The sequence below is a fragment of the Halichoerus grypus genome, chromosome 3 (assembly GCF_964656455.1).
Source record: "Halichoerus grypus chromosome 3, mHalGry1.hap1.1, whole genome shotgun sequence".
NCBI lineage: Eukaryota > Metazoa > Chordata > Mammalia > Carnivora > Phocidae > Halichoerus > Halichoerus grypus.
Genome location: NC_135714.1, coordinates 80333800 through 80354370, shown reverse-complemented (window position 1 = coordinate 80354370; position 20571 = coordinate 80333800). Strand labels below are relative to the sequence as shown.

Below are 20571 nucleotides of genomic sequence, written 5' to 3'. Positions count from 1 at the left end.
GTGTGTGCTTCCCACAGAAGCAGCGGTTCCGGGTACAAGGGAGGGTAGCCAAATGACATTTTGTATTTCTTTCTTTCTTTTTTTTTCCAAAAAGTTTGAGTTCTAAAAAGTTGATATTTAAGCCCAAGGACTGAACATTCACGTTTACGTGGAGAATTGGAGTTTAAATCATGTATGATTTGTCAGTGACGGAGACAAAGCCCCTTCCATCCAGAACTCATTTCATTAACGATGCTGAGGTGATAGCGAGTCAACAAGAAGGAAGACTGTTTACACTGGCTTAATTGCTCCATTGACTGGAAGTATCAGCCAGCTGAGTATAGGGACCATATTAAGTCCAACACTCACCTCTGCTCCTTTTCTGCTCCCCATTGCACCCCCAGAACTTTTTTTCCAGCATAAAGTGTGAACTTCCAGTGTTGGTCATGTGTGTATGTTATGAACCTGTGTATTTGCCCACGAGCAGCACTAAAGGCCTAGTTTATTCAGAGCTGTTGTCAGGTTGTGCAGGATTCCTCAGATGCAAACACAGACCCGAATAGAACCCCCTTGTGCGATCAAGGGCAGTGTATTCTAAGGATTTTGGAGTGATTCGCAGAACTCATCAGGTCAGGGGTTATAATGCTGCAGGATTTTCCCTCCCTGCCCTTATTTGTTTCTTCCTAAGCCCAGCTTGCTAGTTCTCACTGCGGGTTGACTTTCTTCACATGGTGAAAAACATACTGCATGTGGCTGCAGGTTTGGGCCTTTTTATAACTTCAGCCACAAGAGGGAGATGCCTGTTCTGCATCCTGGTGTCTGAGGAAGGCGGTTCGGACTTCTCAATGGTCACAAGGGCAGTGGGGTCATGTGAGAATTGGCAGCTCCGAGGGGCACATGGAGTGCATTTGGGGGAGCAAGAATCCTTAACAAGAAGGGGAAAGTGCTCTTCCCCAAAGAAGAAGGTGGTGCCCACAGGTTCCCAGAAGACTAGGTGTCTGCTGGTGGTGTTCTTGTGCGTTCCTGGGGATTTACCACGGATCGGAACATCTATTTTAAATGCCTTGGCAGACTTAACTGTAATCTTAGAGCTTGTATTTTTTTTTCTTCCGGCTTCTTGTCAGCTACAGGCTTTAATGATAATTATTCTTCAGCAGGCATGTTCTAGCACCTCTCACTCATTTGTCACATTGAGCTTAACAAAATTAAAAAGTCCAGTGAGAAGACCCCATCTCTAAGACAACAGAAGGCTGAGCTGTCGGCTCCCCGTCATTTTTGTAATCCGGAATCTCTGCTGCCAGGATTATGTTCAGCTCCTCTGTAATCGCTCTGTGTAGTCGGAAGCAGTAAGACTGTTTGCAGGGGCTCTTGGGAAACATGGCACAGGTGAAGGAGTGCAGTCTTTTGCTCATGTCCATCTAGGTAAGTAATCCTAATCCCGAGGAAAAGGAAAAACTTGGGGTCTGAAGATTTGATAACGACCTGGGTACATTCTGAATCCATTACAAATAAAGTTCTCAGTAGTCTTTTTCGTGCTTTGCAGAATATTATTTCCCCCCAGCACTCAGTATCTGTCTCGAGCCCTGCCTTTTGCCAGAATTTAGGATTAAAAGGTAGAATCTGCAGGCCAGCTAGGCCCGCAAATGATTGTTGTTTCCATGGAAACAGTTGGAGGCCCCTCAATTAAAGCTGCCCCTATAGGCTGGACAGAGTAAAAGTCTGAAAATAAGTTTGTCTGTGAAGCCAAATACTCATCCTCCAAATTAAACCCAGAGAGGACAGATGATCCAGGAATCTACTGACAGTTGAGATCATTTTTTTTTTTTTAAGATTTTGTCAGAGAAAGAAAGAGAGCACAAGCAGGGTGGGCGTCAGGCAGAGGAAGAAGCAGGCTCCCCGCTGAGCAGGGAGCCCGACGTGGGACTCGATCCCAGGACCCTGGGATCATGACCTGAGCCGAAGGCAGACGCCTAACGACTGAGCCACCCAGGCACCCAGAGATCATATTTTTTTGTAGCCTCTTGGGGTGTAGCTCGGTGTTTGAGACCTAGGTGTGTGTGTTGGTTGGCTGACTTGCTTTGCCAGAGTTGCCCAGATCATTGTCTCTTTTATCCGTGACCTCTTTGTGTCCAGTCATAGCTCATGGAAGTGTTTGGGAACAGTCTGATCTTTGCTCAGACTTAAGTGTGAGTCACAAAAAGCCCACTAAAAATGGGTGAAATCATAGAATGATCTTAAAGTTGGAAGGAACCTAAAGGTCATTAAGTCCCAATGTCCCATCCAATTTGAGAATCCCTCTTACGGCACAACCACAGAGGCTCACGGCTTTGGCTCTCCTGTGAGCGGAAGCCTTCACTGCTCCATCGCCGGACACCTGCTGCTATCAGAAAGGCCTCTTTGTGATCCAGCCCACATCTCTTCCTGTCACTTCCACCTCTGCTGCCTCTTTTTGGTGCCAAGGAAATGGAATCTCCTTCTCTCATAATTAAGTTAACTCTTTAAGTTTTAAGAATGTTATCGTGTACCCTCCAACGTCGTCTTTTCCCCCTGGCCGAGCAGGTCCAAACATTCAGACTTTAAGTATTAACACCTGTGTTCACAGGTATTCTAGGGGGGAGGTTGATTTCCTTCCAACATGGACCCTCACCACTGTTGCTTGGATTTTGTGTGACTTCTCTGGCAAATTTTTTCTTAGTATCATCTATGTAGGTGGAGAATTGGTAATAGATTTTCTGTGTCCCCCCACCCCCACCCCATATCCCTCCCCGGAGTATTCCTAATTCAGAGCTTGGAAATCTAAGAAACACAAGACTGGATCAAACCATTGGTCCAAGCAGTCTCATAAAGGGTGTGGTTGCATTTGTGACGTCACCTCAGAAGTTAGTGAATACACCCTACATTCCTGACTGCTTTTCTAATCTCTCAGCCCTTCATCTGTGACTTTATTTAAACCTTTGGCCTTTCCTGTGAGGTTTAAATTGTACATTTTAAGAGTTCTTTATTTCTCATATGTGTTCTATTATTAATATCCTATTATTGTTTTTAAGTTAATGCCCCCACCCCTCTGCAAAAGAAACAAAAACCCAACAAACAAAAGATGTTTTTGTCCGAATGATCCTACAACCTTAAAATGAATTAAAACTTAAAACTCCTAAACTCAGGCGTTGATCCATGCTGACAGGGAAGTGCTGGGAAGCAAATAACATGGTTTCCATTTGGTGGGCAGAGAACCCTGAAATAGATATTCTGTTCTAGTTTCAAAAAGTCAATAAATAGCTGTGTGACTTCCAGCAAGTCACCAAGCCTCTCTGGGTTCCATTTCACTTAAAGTATAAAATCAGATAAATACTTTCTGTTCTTTCAGGTTATTGGGAGTGGTTTGAAACAAATGATTTAAGACTTCACAGCAAGCTATACCATGATACTCTGGGATATTTTGAGAGTTCAAAACAAATATAAGAAAATAAAATTGATGATATTGGATATTTAAGACTCCTGTACATTTACAGTTGCAAAGTAACAGTAGTCTGTCTCTATAGGAATGAATAGCAATACGTACCTTGAATTTTAGAGAAAAAAAATCTCATGATTTCTAACATAGGCTCTGGGTGGTATTTGACATAGTATCATGGTTGAGGGAAAAATTATTTTTGTAAAAAAAAATAGCATGTTCATAGAGAAATGAAAGCACTCTGGGTTCTTTTGGCAGGAGAATAAAAGGGTGGAAGGCCAGGGAGTAGCTTTGGATTTGTGAATCATTTAAATCTCAGTTCTTAAAAAAACATGGTAAGGAAATACCCCTAAGAAGTCAATGTGAGACTGCCATCAGCCAAACCACCCAAGTGGGCTTTGGGGATCTGAGCCTGATAGGGTCTCCTGTGAAGCTCAAGGGTGGATCCTGAGGCATGGTTTTTCCCTGGAAGGCTTTCCGGGGCTCGTGACTGGGACTGGCCACTGTGTCAGCCTGCCGCATCGAGCTCTGCCCTTGTTCCCTAAGAAATGCCACAGGCTTGTAGCAGCCACTTGTCTGGGACCTGCATGCCCTGGGCTCTTCCTAGGTGTTGGGAAGTGTGTTTTTCTTGCACACTGTTTTTTGCCCATGACCACTTATATTTGGGACATAGGAAACAAAGGTAACATCCACATCTCCATATGGGGTCTGATGATAGTTTCTTGGGGTCATTTCTTTGCTTTATTCAGTTTTGCCAAAAATACAAACCCATCTAGACCTTGCAAAGAAAGTAGGTTTTTCTGGTGGCTTTTAAAATTAATTGATTGATTGACTGATTGATTTGCAGTGTTTCTTGAGTATCGGTCACACCTAATAATCCGATTACCTCTGAAGTTTTTCTTTGCGAGGGGGAAAAGACAATTGTAAAAATCTTTCCATGTTGAAAAACTGCCCCTGCATCCTGGTGCCCCGTTGTGTTTGCTTCTCTGTCCCCAGGGAGTTCTGTCCAACATCTCTTCCATCACCGATCTCGGCGGCTTTGACCCAGTTTGGCTCTTCCTCGTGGTGGGAGGAGTGATGTTCATTTTGGGATTCGCAGGGTGCATTGGAGCACTACGGGAAAACACATTCCTTCTCAAGTTCGTGAGTATCCCCTTCTGCCCGCAGGCCGAGGGACAAGCTGCCATCCTCCTGCGGGAGGACACCCTATCTGTAGGCGAGGTGGTTCTGCCAAAGGTGCAGTGAAAATGTGGCCCGGCTAATGCTTTCCTTTCAGGAGAACCCTCTAGATCACCGCCCACCTGCCCCTCCATGCTTCCTTAATAATGTAAGTACCGCGCCCAACCCATGCCATCTGTGGAGATTTTGTACGGATATATTGGGACTTTGCATTCCAGTCCCTCAAATGCCTTTGGACTAAAGTAGGTATATGTATAGTTTTCTTCTTTCAGGTGGTTTCTTCCTCCTCTTTTAAGCACATAGTCAGTAGGGAGCTGTTCATACAGTTGGTTTAGAAAAACCAGACATCAGCCCAGTGGTTGTGGCCTGTTCAGATGAAATCTGTTAAGTAATAGGTTTCGGTGAACATGGAGAAACAGTAAGGGGCACATCTTCCTTCTCTGCCAGTCCAGAGTTTTCCTTTTGTATGATCAGCATAATTTTTAGATGCCTTGCAGGGAGTTGGGTGTGATCACTGTTAACATGAGTATTTTTGGAGAAGGAGTTTTATCAGGGGCAGATAAGTAATAAAAGGAGAGAATGAGAAGTGAAAGCCTTTCCTTTGGAGATTCCTTCCAAAGGAGAATGGAATGGCCTGTGTTTCCATGTTCGTATCCAAAACAGGTTTGGGAAATATAGCCAAAGGTTAGCTGAATATGCCGGTCCGTCTGGACCTTGGCATTGTGACGGGCATCCGTGTCCATGTTCTCTGTACAGCCCCGTCCGCTTTCCTTTCCAAAAACGGGGAAGGGATAAAAAAAAAAAAAAATCCATCTTCCTGTGGTGAGGAAAGATGGTGGGATTTCTAGACGACGAATTAGTGTCATACCACCTGTTCCTAGAATCCTGCTCAACATCGTCCAGGGACATCTTCATTTAAAACCAGAGCATGTCACCAGTCCCCAAAGCCGGGTTGCGGGGGGTGGGCATGCTTCTCTTCCCCAGCATTTCTGCCATGTCATCCTCTGGCATTTTTCTTGAATATCCCTGAAGAGTGTGGACTCACCATACCGCCCCCAGGGTAGCCCGTTTCTTCGAATTTGGGCAGCTCTGGTGCAGATGAGGTTTTGGCGAATCTAACCTGAAAAGTCATATGTTTAACCTGCAGGTTTACATGACTCTGTGGTCAGGGAGACTGAGGGATACTTGGTCCTCCGTACAATTGAATGAGCAGTTGGCTCTCTGTTCTGTGTTATACATTGGTCTGTGGTGGGAGCAGCTGGTTTCCCAATACTCCATTGGCCTTATGCCTTATCTCCCAGTTCCCCCTTTTAAACACACACACACACAGTTACTTCATTGCCCACCTAATCAAAGACCTGTGGAGTCTCCAGGAGAGCTTTGCCCCTGATCCTCACCTGCCAACCTGCCAGTCTTCTTGGCACGAGATCCTTCTAAATGTATGGGCTCCCCTCACTCAGCTTTTCTATAGCCTCATCGGGCCCCAGATAATACTTAACCGTTTGCCACTATTTTATCAGTTTCAGCCTCCATGCCCCCAAATATGGGATCCCCTTTAATGTGATTTACTTGAATATAGTTCAGTTTATAAGAGTAGTGCCTTTAATATAATTTATTGTATTTGTCGTACAGGCAGAAATAGATCCATGTCTCTAAATCAGCACCTTAATTTATAAAGTTCCGTGTTGGAAATGAAGAAAATTGTATTGTTTCTCAGCTTTTGAAAATCACGGATAATATTTAAAATGGCTTCTCTATTTAGTACAAACAATGAAAACTGGCCCAGAATATTCTTTGAGCAGGAGCTATGAAATAAGTAGGAAGTGAATGTCAACGTGCTTTAACAGCCCCAGAGATCTGATGCTGCAAGGCTAGGAGATTTGCTGAGGGAAAATCTGAGCGCTAAGATAATGTGAAATGGAAATGGAGCTTCCTGGTCGACTGAGGCCCTAAGACGAAGCCTGCGAAGTCAGTTTCTGCACCTTTGGAAATGGGGGAAATGAAGTCACCCAGGGCATACAGGTTTCTGCCAAATATTCGATAAGAATTGAATTTGAACTCAATTTTTGATCTGTATATTATATAGCATTAAGAGAAACTTTACCAGGGTAACTGGAAAATGAACTTGCCTAACCTTTATGGTGGCGAGAAAAAAAATCGAATTGAAATCTCGCATGACTTCTGTGGTGGTATTTTGGGTGCACATGCATGTGAGCTAGCTATGATTTTTCTCATTTGTATAGCATGATAACTTTTGTATTTCTGTACCTAATAAAGGGAGGGGAGTTGTTTTATACTGGGGGGTAGGCATTGAGTAAAAGTGATCTTTTTTTCCCCTATCCTTTTTTCTAGATTGAGGAAATCTTACTTTGAAATTATTGGTACCGCTGATGATAGTTTAAATCCTCTTTCTACTGAATTCACCAAGTAGAGATAACCAGGAGGAGGTCTCTGGAACCTGAAGGGCTGAGCTCTAGAGGGTCTAGAATTAGAGCCCAAACCTTGGAGTCCTAGACTTTGCCAGGCACTTATTTCTTTCTTCCACCCCTCCCCTCACGCCCACCCTCCCAGAATGGCACTTGGTGCGCTGGATAAACACTGGCAGATATATCGAGATCTGATGTGAAATGGCTCCACCCCACTGCCCTCCCCCAAGCCCCACCCCCACAGCACATAAGACTGTGGGGTCTTTGGAGGCAGGATTATATTTTACCCATCCTTGCTTCTGCCACGCCCACCAAATCCAGGACCTGATCTGTTATGGGTCCTTCAGATGTTTGCTGGAGGAATTAACATCTTCTTCTTGTTTTAATAAGTAACTCTGCAGTCTCCTTTGCACCACTCCTCCAGCACATTTTTCTCACGCGTGGCTGCTGGATGTCTGCTTGCTGAGCAGAGATACAGCTTCAGCCCCCTCTGCCTCCTCAGCCACTCGAGTCCTGTAGCCTCCATGGGCTCTGCTGCGCACGTGTGGCCCCCGCATCTCCCTTTCTGTCCTTGTCACCAGAAGCTGGCCTGGTCCTTCACAGCCTCATTTCTCATAATCTGTCTCAGCAAAAAAGTTGGGAAGGCGTACGAGTGTGGGGGTGAGAGGAAGTGGAAGGAACCGTGGGCGTGAGCAGTACGTTGGTATGACTGAGATGAGGCTCTTCTGAGTCTTCAAGATGAAAGGGAGATTTCTCCAGATTTATGGGCGGTCACCACATTACCTGTGGCCCCCAGCCTTCCTGTGTAAATTCTGGTCCGCGTCAGCCAGAAGTCTGCCTTTGGCTGCAGGTTGATGTTATTTAAAATCTTCCGAGACTGGTATTTGCAAAGAAGGGTGAGCACAGCTAGTGTTCCTAAGAAAACTTTCAACCCAGTTTTCATGATGGGAAATGATTTTCATGTCCTAGTCACCCCCGCCCCCAACACACACAAACTTCCTCTTTGACCGCTTTGTCTAAGATGAACACATCTGCCATTTTACCCCATAAAGTAGTTGCAAAGGGGATTTAAAGCAGTGTCTAAATCCAAAAAAAAGGAATGTATTGCATACAGAATCAAGGCCATAGTAACAAATGACAGTCGATCTTAAAGTACTGGGTTAGCTTATCTTCCAACATTACAAGAGCTTACTAGAGGTAGGGGCGGGTCATTGTTCAAGAGTCTGGCGGTGCATGAATCTGGAGACAGTCATTAGGCCTTAATGTGGGTCTAATGAGAAATTCCTTTCATCCATGTTTGCTTATAGGCTTTGTTGTTTAATTACCAGATGGACAACCAGAGCCCTTAAAATGTGATTATCAACGATTTTTAAAAATCCTTTCTTGGAGTGTAATATTCTGTTAATGAATCTTAAGAAACTGAAGATTATCTGCTTTGGACATGTGTAACAACCCAATGTAATTACAAACCTTTTTAGAGGGGCCATTTATAACTATATATGATCAAAATAGCCCCTTTAACTGTTCTCTTTGTGTCTTTTGTCTTAGTTTTCTGTGTTCCTGGGAATTATTTTCTTCCTGGAGCTCACTGCTGGGGTTCTGGCATTTGTTTTCAAAGACTGGATCAAAGACCAGCTGTATTTCTTTATAAACAACAACATCAGAGCGTACAGAGATGACATTGATTTGCAGAACCTCATAGACTTCACGCAGGAATATGTAAGTTTAAATTTGGTTTATTTTTAAGTTGAAAGCCTTCTCGAGGAATGAACGTTACTCCTGGCTTCTGCCTGCGCCAGCTGGAACCTCCCTCTGACTTTGCCACATGGGTTTTTTTGGTTGGTTTAGTTGTGTATTCATTATTTTCTAACCTGCCTTATGACTTCCATAGGAAATGTCCTATTTTCACTCATCTCAATTTCTACTAAGTCTGAGGGACAAAGAAAACCTCTTGAGCAGCAAGATTATAAGCACACATGCTGTTTCCAATTGACATCTGCAGAATTTTGTTTTGCTGTAGGTGTAATGTGTTATGTAGTGTCCAATGTGGCTTCTATCTTGCTCCTTGCCCCCTTTTTGGCCATCCTCCACCCTTCACGGCTCCTAATAATACACTTAGCAATAGAATATTTGTCCACAAAGTTCCTAAAACATACCTATCCAAATATTATAGCACACGCAGTTCCACGCGACCAAAAGTTGAGCAACTTCTAAGCCCCGGTGGGGCTTCTAACACGTGAAGAATCTGCTCGGCAGAGCCACCTCCCCCGCGCCCCCAGGTTTCCGAACATTACTAGGTGATGTCCCCTGTCATGCAAATGAAGTTGCAGATGCCCCGTTTGACTCAAAATGGAAAATGGTATAAACGGGGTGAGAAATGCAGATCTAGTGCCAGACTCTAATTAGCTAAGTGATCGTGGGCTAACGGAACCTTGACCTGTTTCCCCAAATAGTAAAGTAGAAATAATAGCAGCTACTGTTTAACTCATGCGAATATTAGGACACTCTAATAAGATGTACGTGGTTTTATATGAGGCTGAAGGTGTTACTGTCCTTGGGTGTTAAGGTCTTTATTTGCATGCCCTGAGAGATTGGACAGCAGTGTCTGTGACCTAAATGTCTGTGGCAGGACTGGAGGGCAAACAGAAGCCCGGTGGACCAATGGCTGTCTCTTGGTTGGACAGCTTTGCAGAGGGAGCTGGGGGTCCGCTTTGATAAAGGAGGAGACGGCTGCATTGGCACTTGCCCTATGGGAGACCACGCTCCTTCGTTAGGTACTCAGAAGTGAGCGGAGTTGAGTTGCTTTGGTTCAGTAGCATCCGTGACTGGCCCAGAGTGAGCTGCACCTCAGGTGTGAAATTAGGCCCTGCCCCATCTCCTCAGCAGACCTCACTGTCTTGTTAGGTCATAATGGGTGCAGGCTCATACCTTGCCAGGTATTCTTGCTGACTAGTTTGCTTGGCAAATCTGATGAAGCTTTGTAGGCAGACCTCGAGATGCACAAGCCAAGCCCTTGGAGGACCAGATGAGTTGGAAGAACATGCGTATACACGTTCTCTTGAAATGCTGTCTGCTTTATATGGAAATACTGTTATTTCATGTGATTTTGTTTTTCTGTCATGGAGTGTAATGTTGTGAAGTAGCTCTTGGTCCTGAAAGCCTGAAAATGGTCAGGGCTTGATGTTTACTTAACTCAGAGAGTAGAGCTGGTAGGGGAGTGACGAAGGGGCCTCTGGAGCAGCCAGTCCTTGAACCAGGCCCTTTTGAGACTCACTGGCTTCAACAGCTGATTTTATATATATTTTAATTAGATGATGGAATTTTTTAAAGTTGAAAATGTAAATGCATGTTCTTAAAGTTCAGAGTAGTAACAGATATACAAAAAAAAGTAAGCCTTTAAAACTTTGGCAGGTAATGAGTATGTTCACTATCTTGGTTGTGATGATGGTTTCACAATGTATACATATGTCAAATCTTATAAGATTGTACCCTTTAAATATGTGCAGTTTATTGTATGTCGATTATGCCTCGATAAAACGGATTTTTACAAAACCATTAAGGCTGCAGAGATGACAATTTTTAAAAAAGTAAGCCTCTAGCTCTCCCACCCACACCCCCAGTTGCCTCCTTCAGACACTACCATGGTTTAGTGTCTTGTTTACCCTTCTAGAATGTTCCTCCATGCACCCACGCCAAGCAGACCTTGCTTTGCTGTACGACTCCTGCCCTGTCTGCTCTTCCAACACTTAACACTGTGGGTCTCATCAGTCACTTAAATCAGATACTAGCACATCCTTACAAATCTTGAGCCTTAGTCACCTTGGAAGCTTCTATAGGGCCCCTTTAGGTTTAGCTTGGTTTGATACAAATTCTGAGACAGGAGAGAGGCTTAGAGCTGGCGGAAGCTGGGTGGCGGTCGTTTGGCGGTCGTGAGTGTAGGCGCCTGGTCGCCTCCAGGCCGAGATGTTCTAATTCTCTCCTGTTTGCTCCAGTGGCAGTGCTGTGGGGCTTTTGGAGCTGATGATTGGAACCTAAATATTTACTTCAATTGCACAGATTCCAACGCAAGTCGAGAGCGGTGCGGCGTGCCATTCTCCTGCTGCACTAAAGACCCCGCAGTAAGTGAATGCCCGCAGACTGCAGGCGGGGGTGGGGGTGGGGGGGCGATGAGCAGAGTGATTTTTTTTTTTTTCGTGAAACCTCTTCCTACCTGCGTATTCCTCACTGTAGCTCCTAAAGAGGGCAGAGTGCTCAGATCTTCCCAGTAGGCGTAATCATCGCTGACATGAATTTAGCAGCACACGCTGGTTCTTATTCTCAGCCTTCTTGTGAGTTGGCTCAATAAAATTCAGAACACTCCTACTGGCAGTATCACCACCATCTTCCCTCTTTGGGTGAAACACAGGCCCATGGAGGTTAAGTACCTTTCCCAAGCTCACATTGCTAGCAAGTGGTGGAGCTGAGCTTCAGACCCAGGAAGCCTGCCTGGACTGCCTGTTACTCCTTCCTTAGAAGAGGGACGGGCTTCGGCGAGAGCGCTCTGCATTGCCTGGGGGGGTCAGTGACCCTGTGCTTCCTGACTTGGTTCTGGGGGGAATCTTAGGGGTAGGACAAGAGTCTGAGGCAAGATAGGGCCAGTCTACTAGGGAGGAAGCCCGCAGCTGCCTGGGCTCTCGGTTGTAATGATGATAAGTGCTGTTTGCATTTTATTTAAGAAAAGAAAAGGCGTTAAACATGCTCATAACCCTTTCACCGTGGGTTTGGTTGTGTTTTGGGTCACATCATGTGACTGGTATGTACGGTGACCTAAAATGCTAAGTGCCTTGTTATAAGTTAAAAGCCGGGAGTGAGCATTAGAACAAGTGGGAGACTGCTTCTGCACGTGTCTATTCCACATTCTTCGGTCTCCCAGGCCATCGGTCCATGCAGCCTACCCCAGACCACCCTTCTTGAAATCAAGTGGAGCCCAGTGGGTGCTAATGAGTTCAGTGGCCATTTCCCCATGCAAGGTGGAGCACGTGGGGCTCTTTAAAAGGGGCCATGGTCTCGGTGTGGAGCAGGTAGTTCCCTGAGGGCTTCAGAGGGGTCTCTGGGCTCTTTCAGACGACTGAGAATCAGAAAGGACTGGGTGCCTCTGCTCTGAGACGTTGCCGGAAGCCCACCTCTCCCACTGGCTCATGTCTTGCTTTCCTCTGAGGAGGGCTGACAGGCAGGAGAGTGCCCAGCACAGAGACCTGGGTGTCTACTCAGGTGGCCTTGCCTTGGCCAGCAGGTACAAACTGTTCTGTCTCCCGCTCCTGCCCTGTGTTAACATTCCATCAGAAGAATTATGGAGAGTGTCAGAAGGCATTATGCCTCCCCTTTCAACTACAGATACTCTGGGTATAGATTTCTCATTCCACAAAAGCCAAGCTAATAAAATCCACCCCATACCCTGCACAGGGGGAAAATAAACAAATCTAAAGCAGGAGAACCCATGTTTCTTGATAGGGCCTGTGAGATGTCAGGGTATCTGCCCATGTGATATGTTGTTGGGGCATTGTTTTGTTTTTTTAATTATTAAAGTAATGCATTCTCATTGAAAAACCATTTAAATGATACAGAAGTATATAGGTTAAAAAGTAGAAGTTCCCCCAAAAGAGCATAAATGAAGATAGTCATTGTGCTCTTTCCCTGTGGTTTTAACTGTGTCTCTGTTTTCTAACCCCTGTAAGCTTCCTGAGGTGGTCAGTAACGCGCTTGCTATCCTTATATATTCTGAGCCTCAGTTTTCTTCTTCTGGAAAAGAGGGCATATTTCAATACCTACTTCTGAGGATTGTTATAATAATTACTTTGGATAATGTATCAGAGTGTTTATTTAACCTGGTACCTAGGACATCTGCATGCCCAAGTACGCATTCGATTAACGACACTTAACCGGACTCTTCTGCTAAGTCTTAGGCGGGTTTCCTGTCTGCTGAGTGATTTTCACCTTTCTGTTTCCTTTCTCTACCAGGAAGATGTCATCAACACTCAGTGTGGCTATGATGCCAGGCAAAAACCAGTAAGTGGAGTCTCATCTTGTCACTTAGCACAAAGGGTGTTGCAGGAGCTTTTGAACTTGCATGGTGACGCTGTGCTCTCCTCTTCCCTTGTGAAGGAAGTTGACCAGCAGATTGTAATCTACACGAAAGGCTGTGTGCCCCAGTTTGAGAAGTGGTTGCAGGACAATTTAACCATCGTGGCTGGTATTTTCATAGGCATTGCATTGCTACAGGTAAGACAAGCCTCCTTGATGGATGTCACAGGGAAATGATGCCCTGGGAGAGCCCTCCCCATGACAGGAGCTCTGCTGAATCACCTTAATGTCACAGTTTTTAAGACACATCAAAGGGCTGGGGAACAGACCTAAGCTATTTGGTTTGTATTTTATTTAAAGCCCTGATTTTAGATGCTACTATCCTGAAATACTTTAGGAAATCTTTTTTTTCCTTTTCATAATGGAGAAATTGATTGGGTCGGCAATTGGCTACTGGCATTCCAGTGTTCCCATGGGCCAAGTAATCACTGCCTTGTGACAGTTGGGGGAGGCGGGGATGGTCAGAAGGAGATCCCAGTGGCAAGATTAAGACTTTTTTAGACAGTCATCCTGTGTCCCTTTCTCTCTCTGGACCACCTTGTCAAAGTGTGAGGGAAGGAAGCACCCACTTTTCCTCCTAAGCAGCCCCAAGAGCTGGGGTTTTTATCTTGGGGATATATAATACTTTTCTTAGAAGGTCACGAATGGGGCACAGTGGTTGAAAGAAATTAAAGAAGACCTAAAGAAATGGAAAGCCATTCCATATTCATAGATCGGAAGACTTAATATTGTTAAGGTGGCAGTACTCCTCAAATTGATCTACAGGTTCAATGCAATCCCTATCAAAATTACAACTGCCTTTTTTTTTTTTTGCAAAAATGGACAAGGCCCATCCTAAAATTCATGTGGAAATGCAGCGGACCCAGAATAGCAAAACAAACTTGAAAAAGAGCAAAGTTGGAGAACTCACACTTTCCAGTTACAGACTTACTACAAAGCTGCAGTAATCAAGGTAGTACACAAGGTTGAACATATAGATCAGTGGAATAGAACTGAGAGTCAGAAATAAGCCCTGCCCCTAAGGTCAGTTGATTTTTGACAAGGGAACTAAGACCAGTCAATAGGGAAAGAATAGTCTTTTCAACAAATGGCGCTGGACCAACTGGATATCTGTAGGCAAAAGAACAAATTTGGACCCCTACCTCACACCATATATAAAAAATTAACTCCAAATAGATCAAAGACCTAAACTTAAGAGCTAAAGCTATAAAAAACTCTTCAAAGACTGTGTACATGTAAATCTTTGTGGCCTTGGATTAGGCAGCATTTTCTTACATATGATACCAAGAACACAAGCAACCAAAGGGAGTAGGTAAGTTGGATTTCATCAAAATTGAAACTTCTGTGCTGAAAAGGATACTATTAAGAAAAAGACAGTCCACAAAATGAGAGAAAATATTTGCAAATCATTATGTCTGATAGGTTTGGTGTCTAGAATATATAAAGAACGACTCAACAATAAAAAGACAAACTCAATTTAAAGATGGCCAAAGAATTTGAATCAGATATATCTCCAAAGAAAGTACAAATAGCCAATAAGCTCATGAAAAGATGCTCATCATTAGATGTTAGAGCAATTCAAAGTGAAACCACACTTCACACATACTAGGATGGATGTAATTAAAAAGGAAGACAATAACAAATGTTGGCAAGACTGTGGAGAAATGGGAACTCTCAGACATTGCTAAAGGGAGTGAAAACCATAGTCACTGTGGAAAAGAATTTGGCGCTTCCTCAGACTTAAATGGAGTTCACATAAGACCCAGCAGTTCCACTCCCAAAAGAATTGCAAATCTGTTCACCAAAAAGTTGTACATGGACATTCATAGCAGCACTATTCATAATAGCCAAAAAGTGGAAATAGTGTAAATGTCCATCAACTGATGAAGGATAAACAAAATGTGGGGTTTATCCATCTAGTGGAATATTATTCAAGCCACCAAAAGGATTGAACTACTGGTACATGCTACTGTATGGATGAAACTTGAAAACATTTTGCTGTGTGAACCCAAAAAACCACATATTATATGACTCTACTTATATGAAATGTCCAAAATAGGCAAATCCTAGAGATTGAAAGTAGATTAGTGGTTGCCAAGGATGGGGGAATGGGAATGCCTGCTAATGGGTACAGAGTTTCTTTTCAGCGTTATGAAATGTTCTGGAATTAGATAGTGGTGATAGTTGCACATCCTTGCACGTATACTAAAAATCACTGAAGTATAGACTTGAAAAGGACATATTTTATAGTATATGAATTATTTGTCAATTTAACAAATCAGAGATAAGGAAAAGGGGATTCACTGGCCGGGAAGTAGCCTATTGAAGTTGAGTTTCACTGACTCTCTTTTCCTTCCTTTCTCAGATTTTTGGGATCTGCCTGGCTCAGAATTTGGTTAGTGATATTGAAGCTGTCAGGGCTAGCTGGTAGAGCCCCGCATCACTGCTGTAAGACACTGGACAGACCCAGCCTTCCTGACCCTCCAGCGTGCCCAACTGAATCCACGCTGCAATCCCACGTGATGGAACTGCCGAGAACTTGGTTTTGGGCGGGTACAACTGGGAAATGCTGCTCACTGACAGAATTAAAAAGATAACCAGTATGAAAGTCGTTGCGCCGTGAATCTCTACTGTAGCCATGAATTTATGGTTGGTTGGATACTTACCAAAAAAGAAAAAAAGGGAGGGTGAGGGACCCAGATGTACTTGAATCTGTGGAACACACAGTCTTGTTCTCTCCTTCCGTGATCAGAGGGCTGGGAGAGGCGGTTTTTGCTCTTCGTCACACCTTGAAGGGACTTTCTGGTCCGTGGCCTAAAGAAGTGCATCTTTTCTAAAACTCAACCCCTTACCTGGGAGGGCTGTGGTTTTTGTGTTTTTTTGTTTTTGTTTTTGTTTTGGCATCCCTTCACTGTACATTTCAGGGACCTGTTACAACTATCACCCCAAGAAGAAAACAGCTTGTCTTTGGGTTCAGATGTTGTGATTGCATTCAACAAGTCATGTGGGTGGGCACGCCTGGTCTCTCCTGGAGTGTCTTTTTCAAGGGGAATTGTGTATTCCATGTGCCTGGAGTAAGGGCATTGGAACACTTCACGATGCTGAATTTTAGCAGGACAGATTGTTGTTCTAAGTAGGCCTGAGCTGTATGTATCAATGAAATTCAAGGAGAACATGAGGTTAATGAAGAGGTATTAATTAATACCCCTCACCTCAGCCCATCAAATTAGTTGTTGGATTCTTTGGAAACTGGAATATTCTGGGTTTTGTTCTGCTTTTTTGTGTGTTTTTGTTTTGGTCTCCCAAAAGTGAGAGCTAGGATACAGTTTCTCTTAAAGTGTTTTTTTACTCCACTTGACTATTAATTTTTTTTGGTATACTCTCCCTGCATGATCTGTGAATCCGACTCTACCAGTTCCTTTTCCTGCCAGCTTTCCTACAAGCATTTATAAACGTTACTTGGTCCGCATTTATTTCTTGGGTTTAGTGCCGTGAGAGGTGTGGCGTGTCCTCCCTGGCTGGGAAGGGACTGGCCCGCTGCGCCGTTGCAAATGCTTTCATGGACTCAACAATCCCTTTACCCTGTCAGTCTTCGGGGCCTGGTCCGCAGCACCCTCCGCCCCCTTCTCTTGGAATGGAATTGAATCTAATTCTGAAACAGTGTTGACACAATCAGAAAACTTCTGGGTTTTTGTTTTTTTTTTCTCATTCTGGTTTTAGTTTGCTTTTATTTAAAAAAACAAAAACAAAAACAACAAAAAAACAAAAGTGCATGGCCAGAGCTCCTTCTGTTCTCATAGTGCAGACTAACCAGCAGGATGGTAACAAAGCACAAATACTTTGGAAGGAAGCGCATCGATGGGGCAAGTGTTCTGCGACCCAAGGTGGGGGCACCACTTCCAGGTGCTGCCACTCACGCCTGTCCCCACTAACGTGGGGAGGGATGAATTTTGCCCCCAGATTTGAATCCAGCTGGTTTCTACCAGGATGTCCCTCTCCTGGGGAGCAGATATTAGCCTGTGGAATGCTGGGAAAATCACAGGTGTATTTTGTGGTGATGACCCACTTGCCAACACAAAACTGGGCGGCCAGCGAGCATGCTTTGTGGAGACTTAGCAAGGTTTTCTATTTTAGCCCCATGTTGCATCACTGTGGCTGATGAACGTGTTAATCTGCTCAGAGAAAGGACAAAGATTCTTTGAAAATTATCTGCAGAGTGCGGGTGTATGTACGACTGCATGTGTGTTTTTGTGTCCCTGTATAGTTAGGGATGTTCGTTCCATATTCCGGCTGTAGGATGATTTTATGTCATCTCTGCCCCCGTGCAGTTGTCATTCTGTAATGTCATTCCGACATGGAGAAGACTTGAGCCCTGCAGTTGGCACTCTTGTCTCTTTTTTTTTATTATCTCATTCTCCAGTGAACTCCATCTGACCAGTTGATTCAGAATCAGGCAAGATTCCCTCCCTTTGGCACATCCAGTGAAAGGCCAAACAGCAAGTCCAAGTGAGTTCTAAATTTTAATTAATCACCCTTTATTTTTTACACTTGAGAGTGGCTGTAATTAAGGCTGTCATTAATAAACTGGTTCTACCTTACATGGAGTTATGTCTTTCTTCATTACCTGTCTTGGAATCGCAAAATTCTCTAATCCAGTGGTTCTCAGACTTTAGCATGCATCGGAATCAAATGGAGGGCTTGTTGAAACCGATTACTGTGTTTGCCCCATCCCCAAAATTTCTGACTTAGTCGGTCTGGGGTGGGGCGCGAGAATGTGCCTTTCTGGACAAGTTCCCAGGTGATGCTGTTGCTGTGTGTCTTGGAGGCACAGTTTGAGAAGCATCGCTCTGATCAGTTCTCTAAGGGGGAAAGGAACCTTTGGGGGTTTGGGAGGGAAGGGTCCCTTTATGCTGCTGGATGCAGATAGAGAGCTGGGTATATCAGAAATCTCTGTCCCTGAGGTCACTGTCTGATGGTCGCGATCACCTGGGGACCGTGTAGGATACGGGTGATCCAGCCTTGCCCATCGAGGTTTTGGAGTGGGGGAGCCAGAGCCTATGTTTTTAAGAAGTTCCCATTAAAAAATTTAATACACAATGAGATTCAGGACCCATTATTTTGGTAATATTCACAACATTCTTTCTAAGAAAATAATTTCTAGTAGTCCCTGAGAACAAGAATCTTAAAAACCCATTTGAGAAGAGCCAACATAAATGTCCTTTCCTTCTGAATTATCACTGTAGAAAGACTTTATAAAACTATTAAAGACTTTTTTCAAAGATCAAATGAAAACAAAATTTTAAGGTTCATACAGTATTCTCAGACCCAAGTATGTCCCAACACTTGTTTGAGAAACATTTTACCTCATTTCCCTGGATATTTGAGACCAAAATGTTATTTTGACTTTAAAGAAATTGGTCAGCGGCAATTGGAGATAAACAATACCTAGTGAGGTTTCTTAGCTGTGCTATAGAGATTATCTACCTATGTGAGGAAATTGGCCCTCCTTGCTCCCAGCAAACCAAGCCAACAAAGAAAAATTCCAGCTCAGAAGTAAAAGGATGCTTTGCTGACAAAACTCAAAACTTACAGGAAGTTTCTTCCCTGTTTAGAAAGTAGACTTTGGAGGATGGTTATTAAGTTTCTCTTTATCTCTATTGTTTGGTTACGACAAACATCATTACCTCCATGATTTAAAAATATCTAATACGGTTTTTAAAAATGAACACGGGAATTAAGAATTTTGCATCATGAAGCACTTAAAAGAGAAGTCCCTTTACTTTTTTCCTCCTTCCTGCTACAGTCCTCCTCCTCTCAAGGGGATTCTGAACAGTGTCTGTTGGCCTTTTCTTATGGTGCAGAAGGTTTTCTCATTCGCGCCGGTGTGTGTGTGTGTGTGCGCGTGTGTGCGCGCGCACGGCACTTCTGGGGAGTCCATCTCTGTCGGTTTCCGCTTGCTTGGACAGGAGCCCTGGGAAGCCGGTGGACTGAACAATGAGGAGCCAGAGCCCAGTGACCTGGCTGGCCCTCCGCAGCTCTGTCTGTCATTTATTCGGTGAAGCCCTCTTTCTCTAGGGAAATCCTGTTTAGACCTCCAAGGAAGAACCGGAAACCTCTCCATAAACCCTGGCCAGTGGGGGTTCATGGCCGGCTCTCTCCGGGGAGGGCATGGGGCTGCTTCCGGGTGCTGCCCTCTTAGCAGTGAGAGGCCTAGTCTTTGAGAAGGAAAATGCACTGTTGGCCTGGAAACGTACTATTCCTGGCCTTCTGGTGACATGATAAAATCTCTATATGACAACAGATAGGGCAGATGTGTCTGGGCAGGCGTAGGGGGCAGAGGAGAGAAGCCATACTCTGAACAAGGACCAAAGCCATCTTTAGTCTTACCTTTGCCTTCTCTCTTTTTTTGGAGGAGTTTGTGACAACGGTGGAGTTTATAAAATTATAGAAGTCCTCGTTTTTAGGACTTCTTTAATCTGGGGAATTAAATACAGCTTCCTTTGGATTGTTCATGCTGAGTAGTTCTCTTATAAGCTTGGCACCCATGACAGGATGCCCGAGTTAGTCCACTCCTGCTATCCATGAACCCAAACCAAAATCCTTGCGACCTGTGCTGGCCAGTGCAATTTCCTCCTTTACTTCTAGGAACTCCCAACCAGAGCAAACCTGAAGGAAGAGCAGGTTAGTGCATGGGTTTCACACTGTGTAAATATACTCCCAAAAGAAAGCAGCATGCAAAGAAGAAAGTGCGTCCCATGTTGTTGCTTTTCATCGAATGTGTAATTGCGCTGTAGGCAGGAGAAGGCCGCCTTTTCAATCTGGAGCTTATCTTCATGTATTAACTTTTGCAGAGCAAATGGTTTGACAGGAACGTTTTCGTGGCCTGCCCCCTAGTGGTGACCATGTAAAACGACTTACTGGGGTTGGAATAGTTACTGCGGGAATGAAATCACTATTCAGAGGTACTTGTGCTTTGGAGAAACTTGCGGGTCATATGGCTGTATTTTGTGTGCTTTGGGTGGGTAAGTCTTTCATTCCCTTTACAGACTCCTGGAAATGACATAGCTTGTTTCGGCAAGCGAGAGAGCAGGGTGTTTAACTCCCTTCACCTGAATCTGTGTCCTGACCTTGCTGCGGGGACTTTATAGGGCCCTGGGGCAGGGTGCATGCAGGGCAAAGCTGGGCCCTGCCTTCCTGCCAAGACTCAGACACAGTTTATAGAGGAGGCGGTGGCTCTCTAAAACTGCTCATCTGCCAGGCAGGCAACTCTCCCGAAGCAATGCACACGACATTTCTTGTATTTTCTCTACAAGCACCTGTGTGGATCACCTGGGGTTTGCTTGGATCTGAGAATCTGCAACTTCGATTTTAAAGAAGACTGGTAGGGTGTTGGCGGTGGTCTGGATCACCAGCTGT

General features: G+C 44.3%; 1 protein-coding gene across 2 annotated transcripts in view; it reads left to right on the top strand.

The window, feature by feature from the left end:
• TSPAN5 (tetraspanin 5) overlaps positions 1 to 17753 on the top strand; it is a 171284-nt gene extending 153531 nt beyond the window's left edge. Inside the window, exons 3-8 of one of the 2 annotated variants that reach the window (XM_036089500.2) lie at positions 4427 to 4573; positions 8584 to 8754; positions 11028 to 11153; positions 13033 to 13080; positions 13177 to 13293; positions 15521 to 17753. In XM_036089500.2, coding sequence (XP_035945393.1) covers positions 4427 to 4573; positions 8584 to 8754; positions 11028 to 11153; positions 13033 to 13080; positions 13177 to 13293; positions 15521 to 15586 — 675 coding nt within the window. In that variant the 3' untranslated portion in view covers positions 15587 to 17753. The remainder of the gene's footprint in view (positions 1 to 4426; positions 4574 to 8583; positions 8755 to 11027; positions 11154 to 13032; positions 13081 to 13176; positions 13294 to 15520) is intronic. The other variant, XM_036089502.2, reaches the window with a different exon arrangement.
• Positions 17754 to 20571: the final 2818 nt, after the last annotated feature.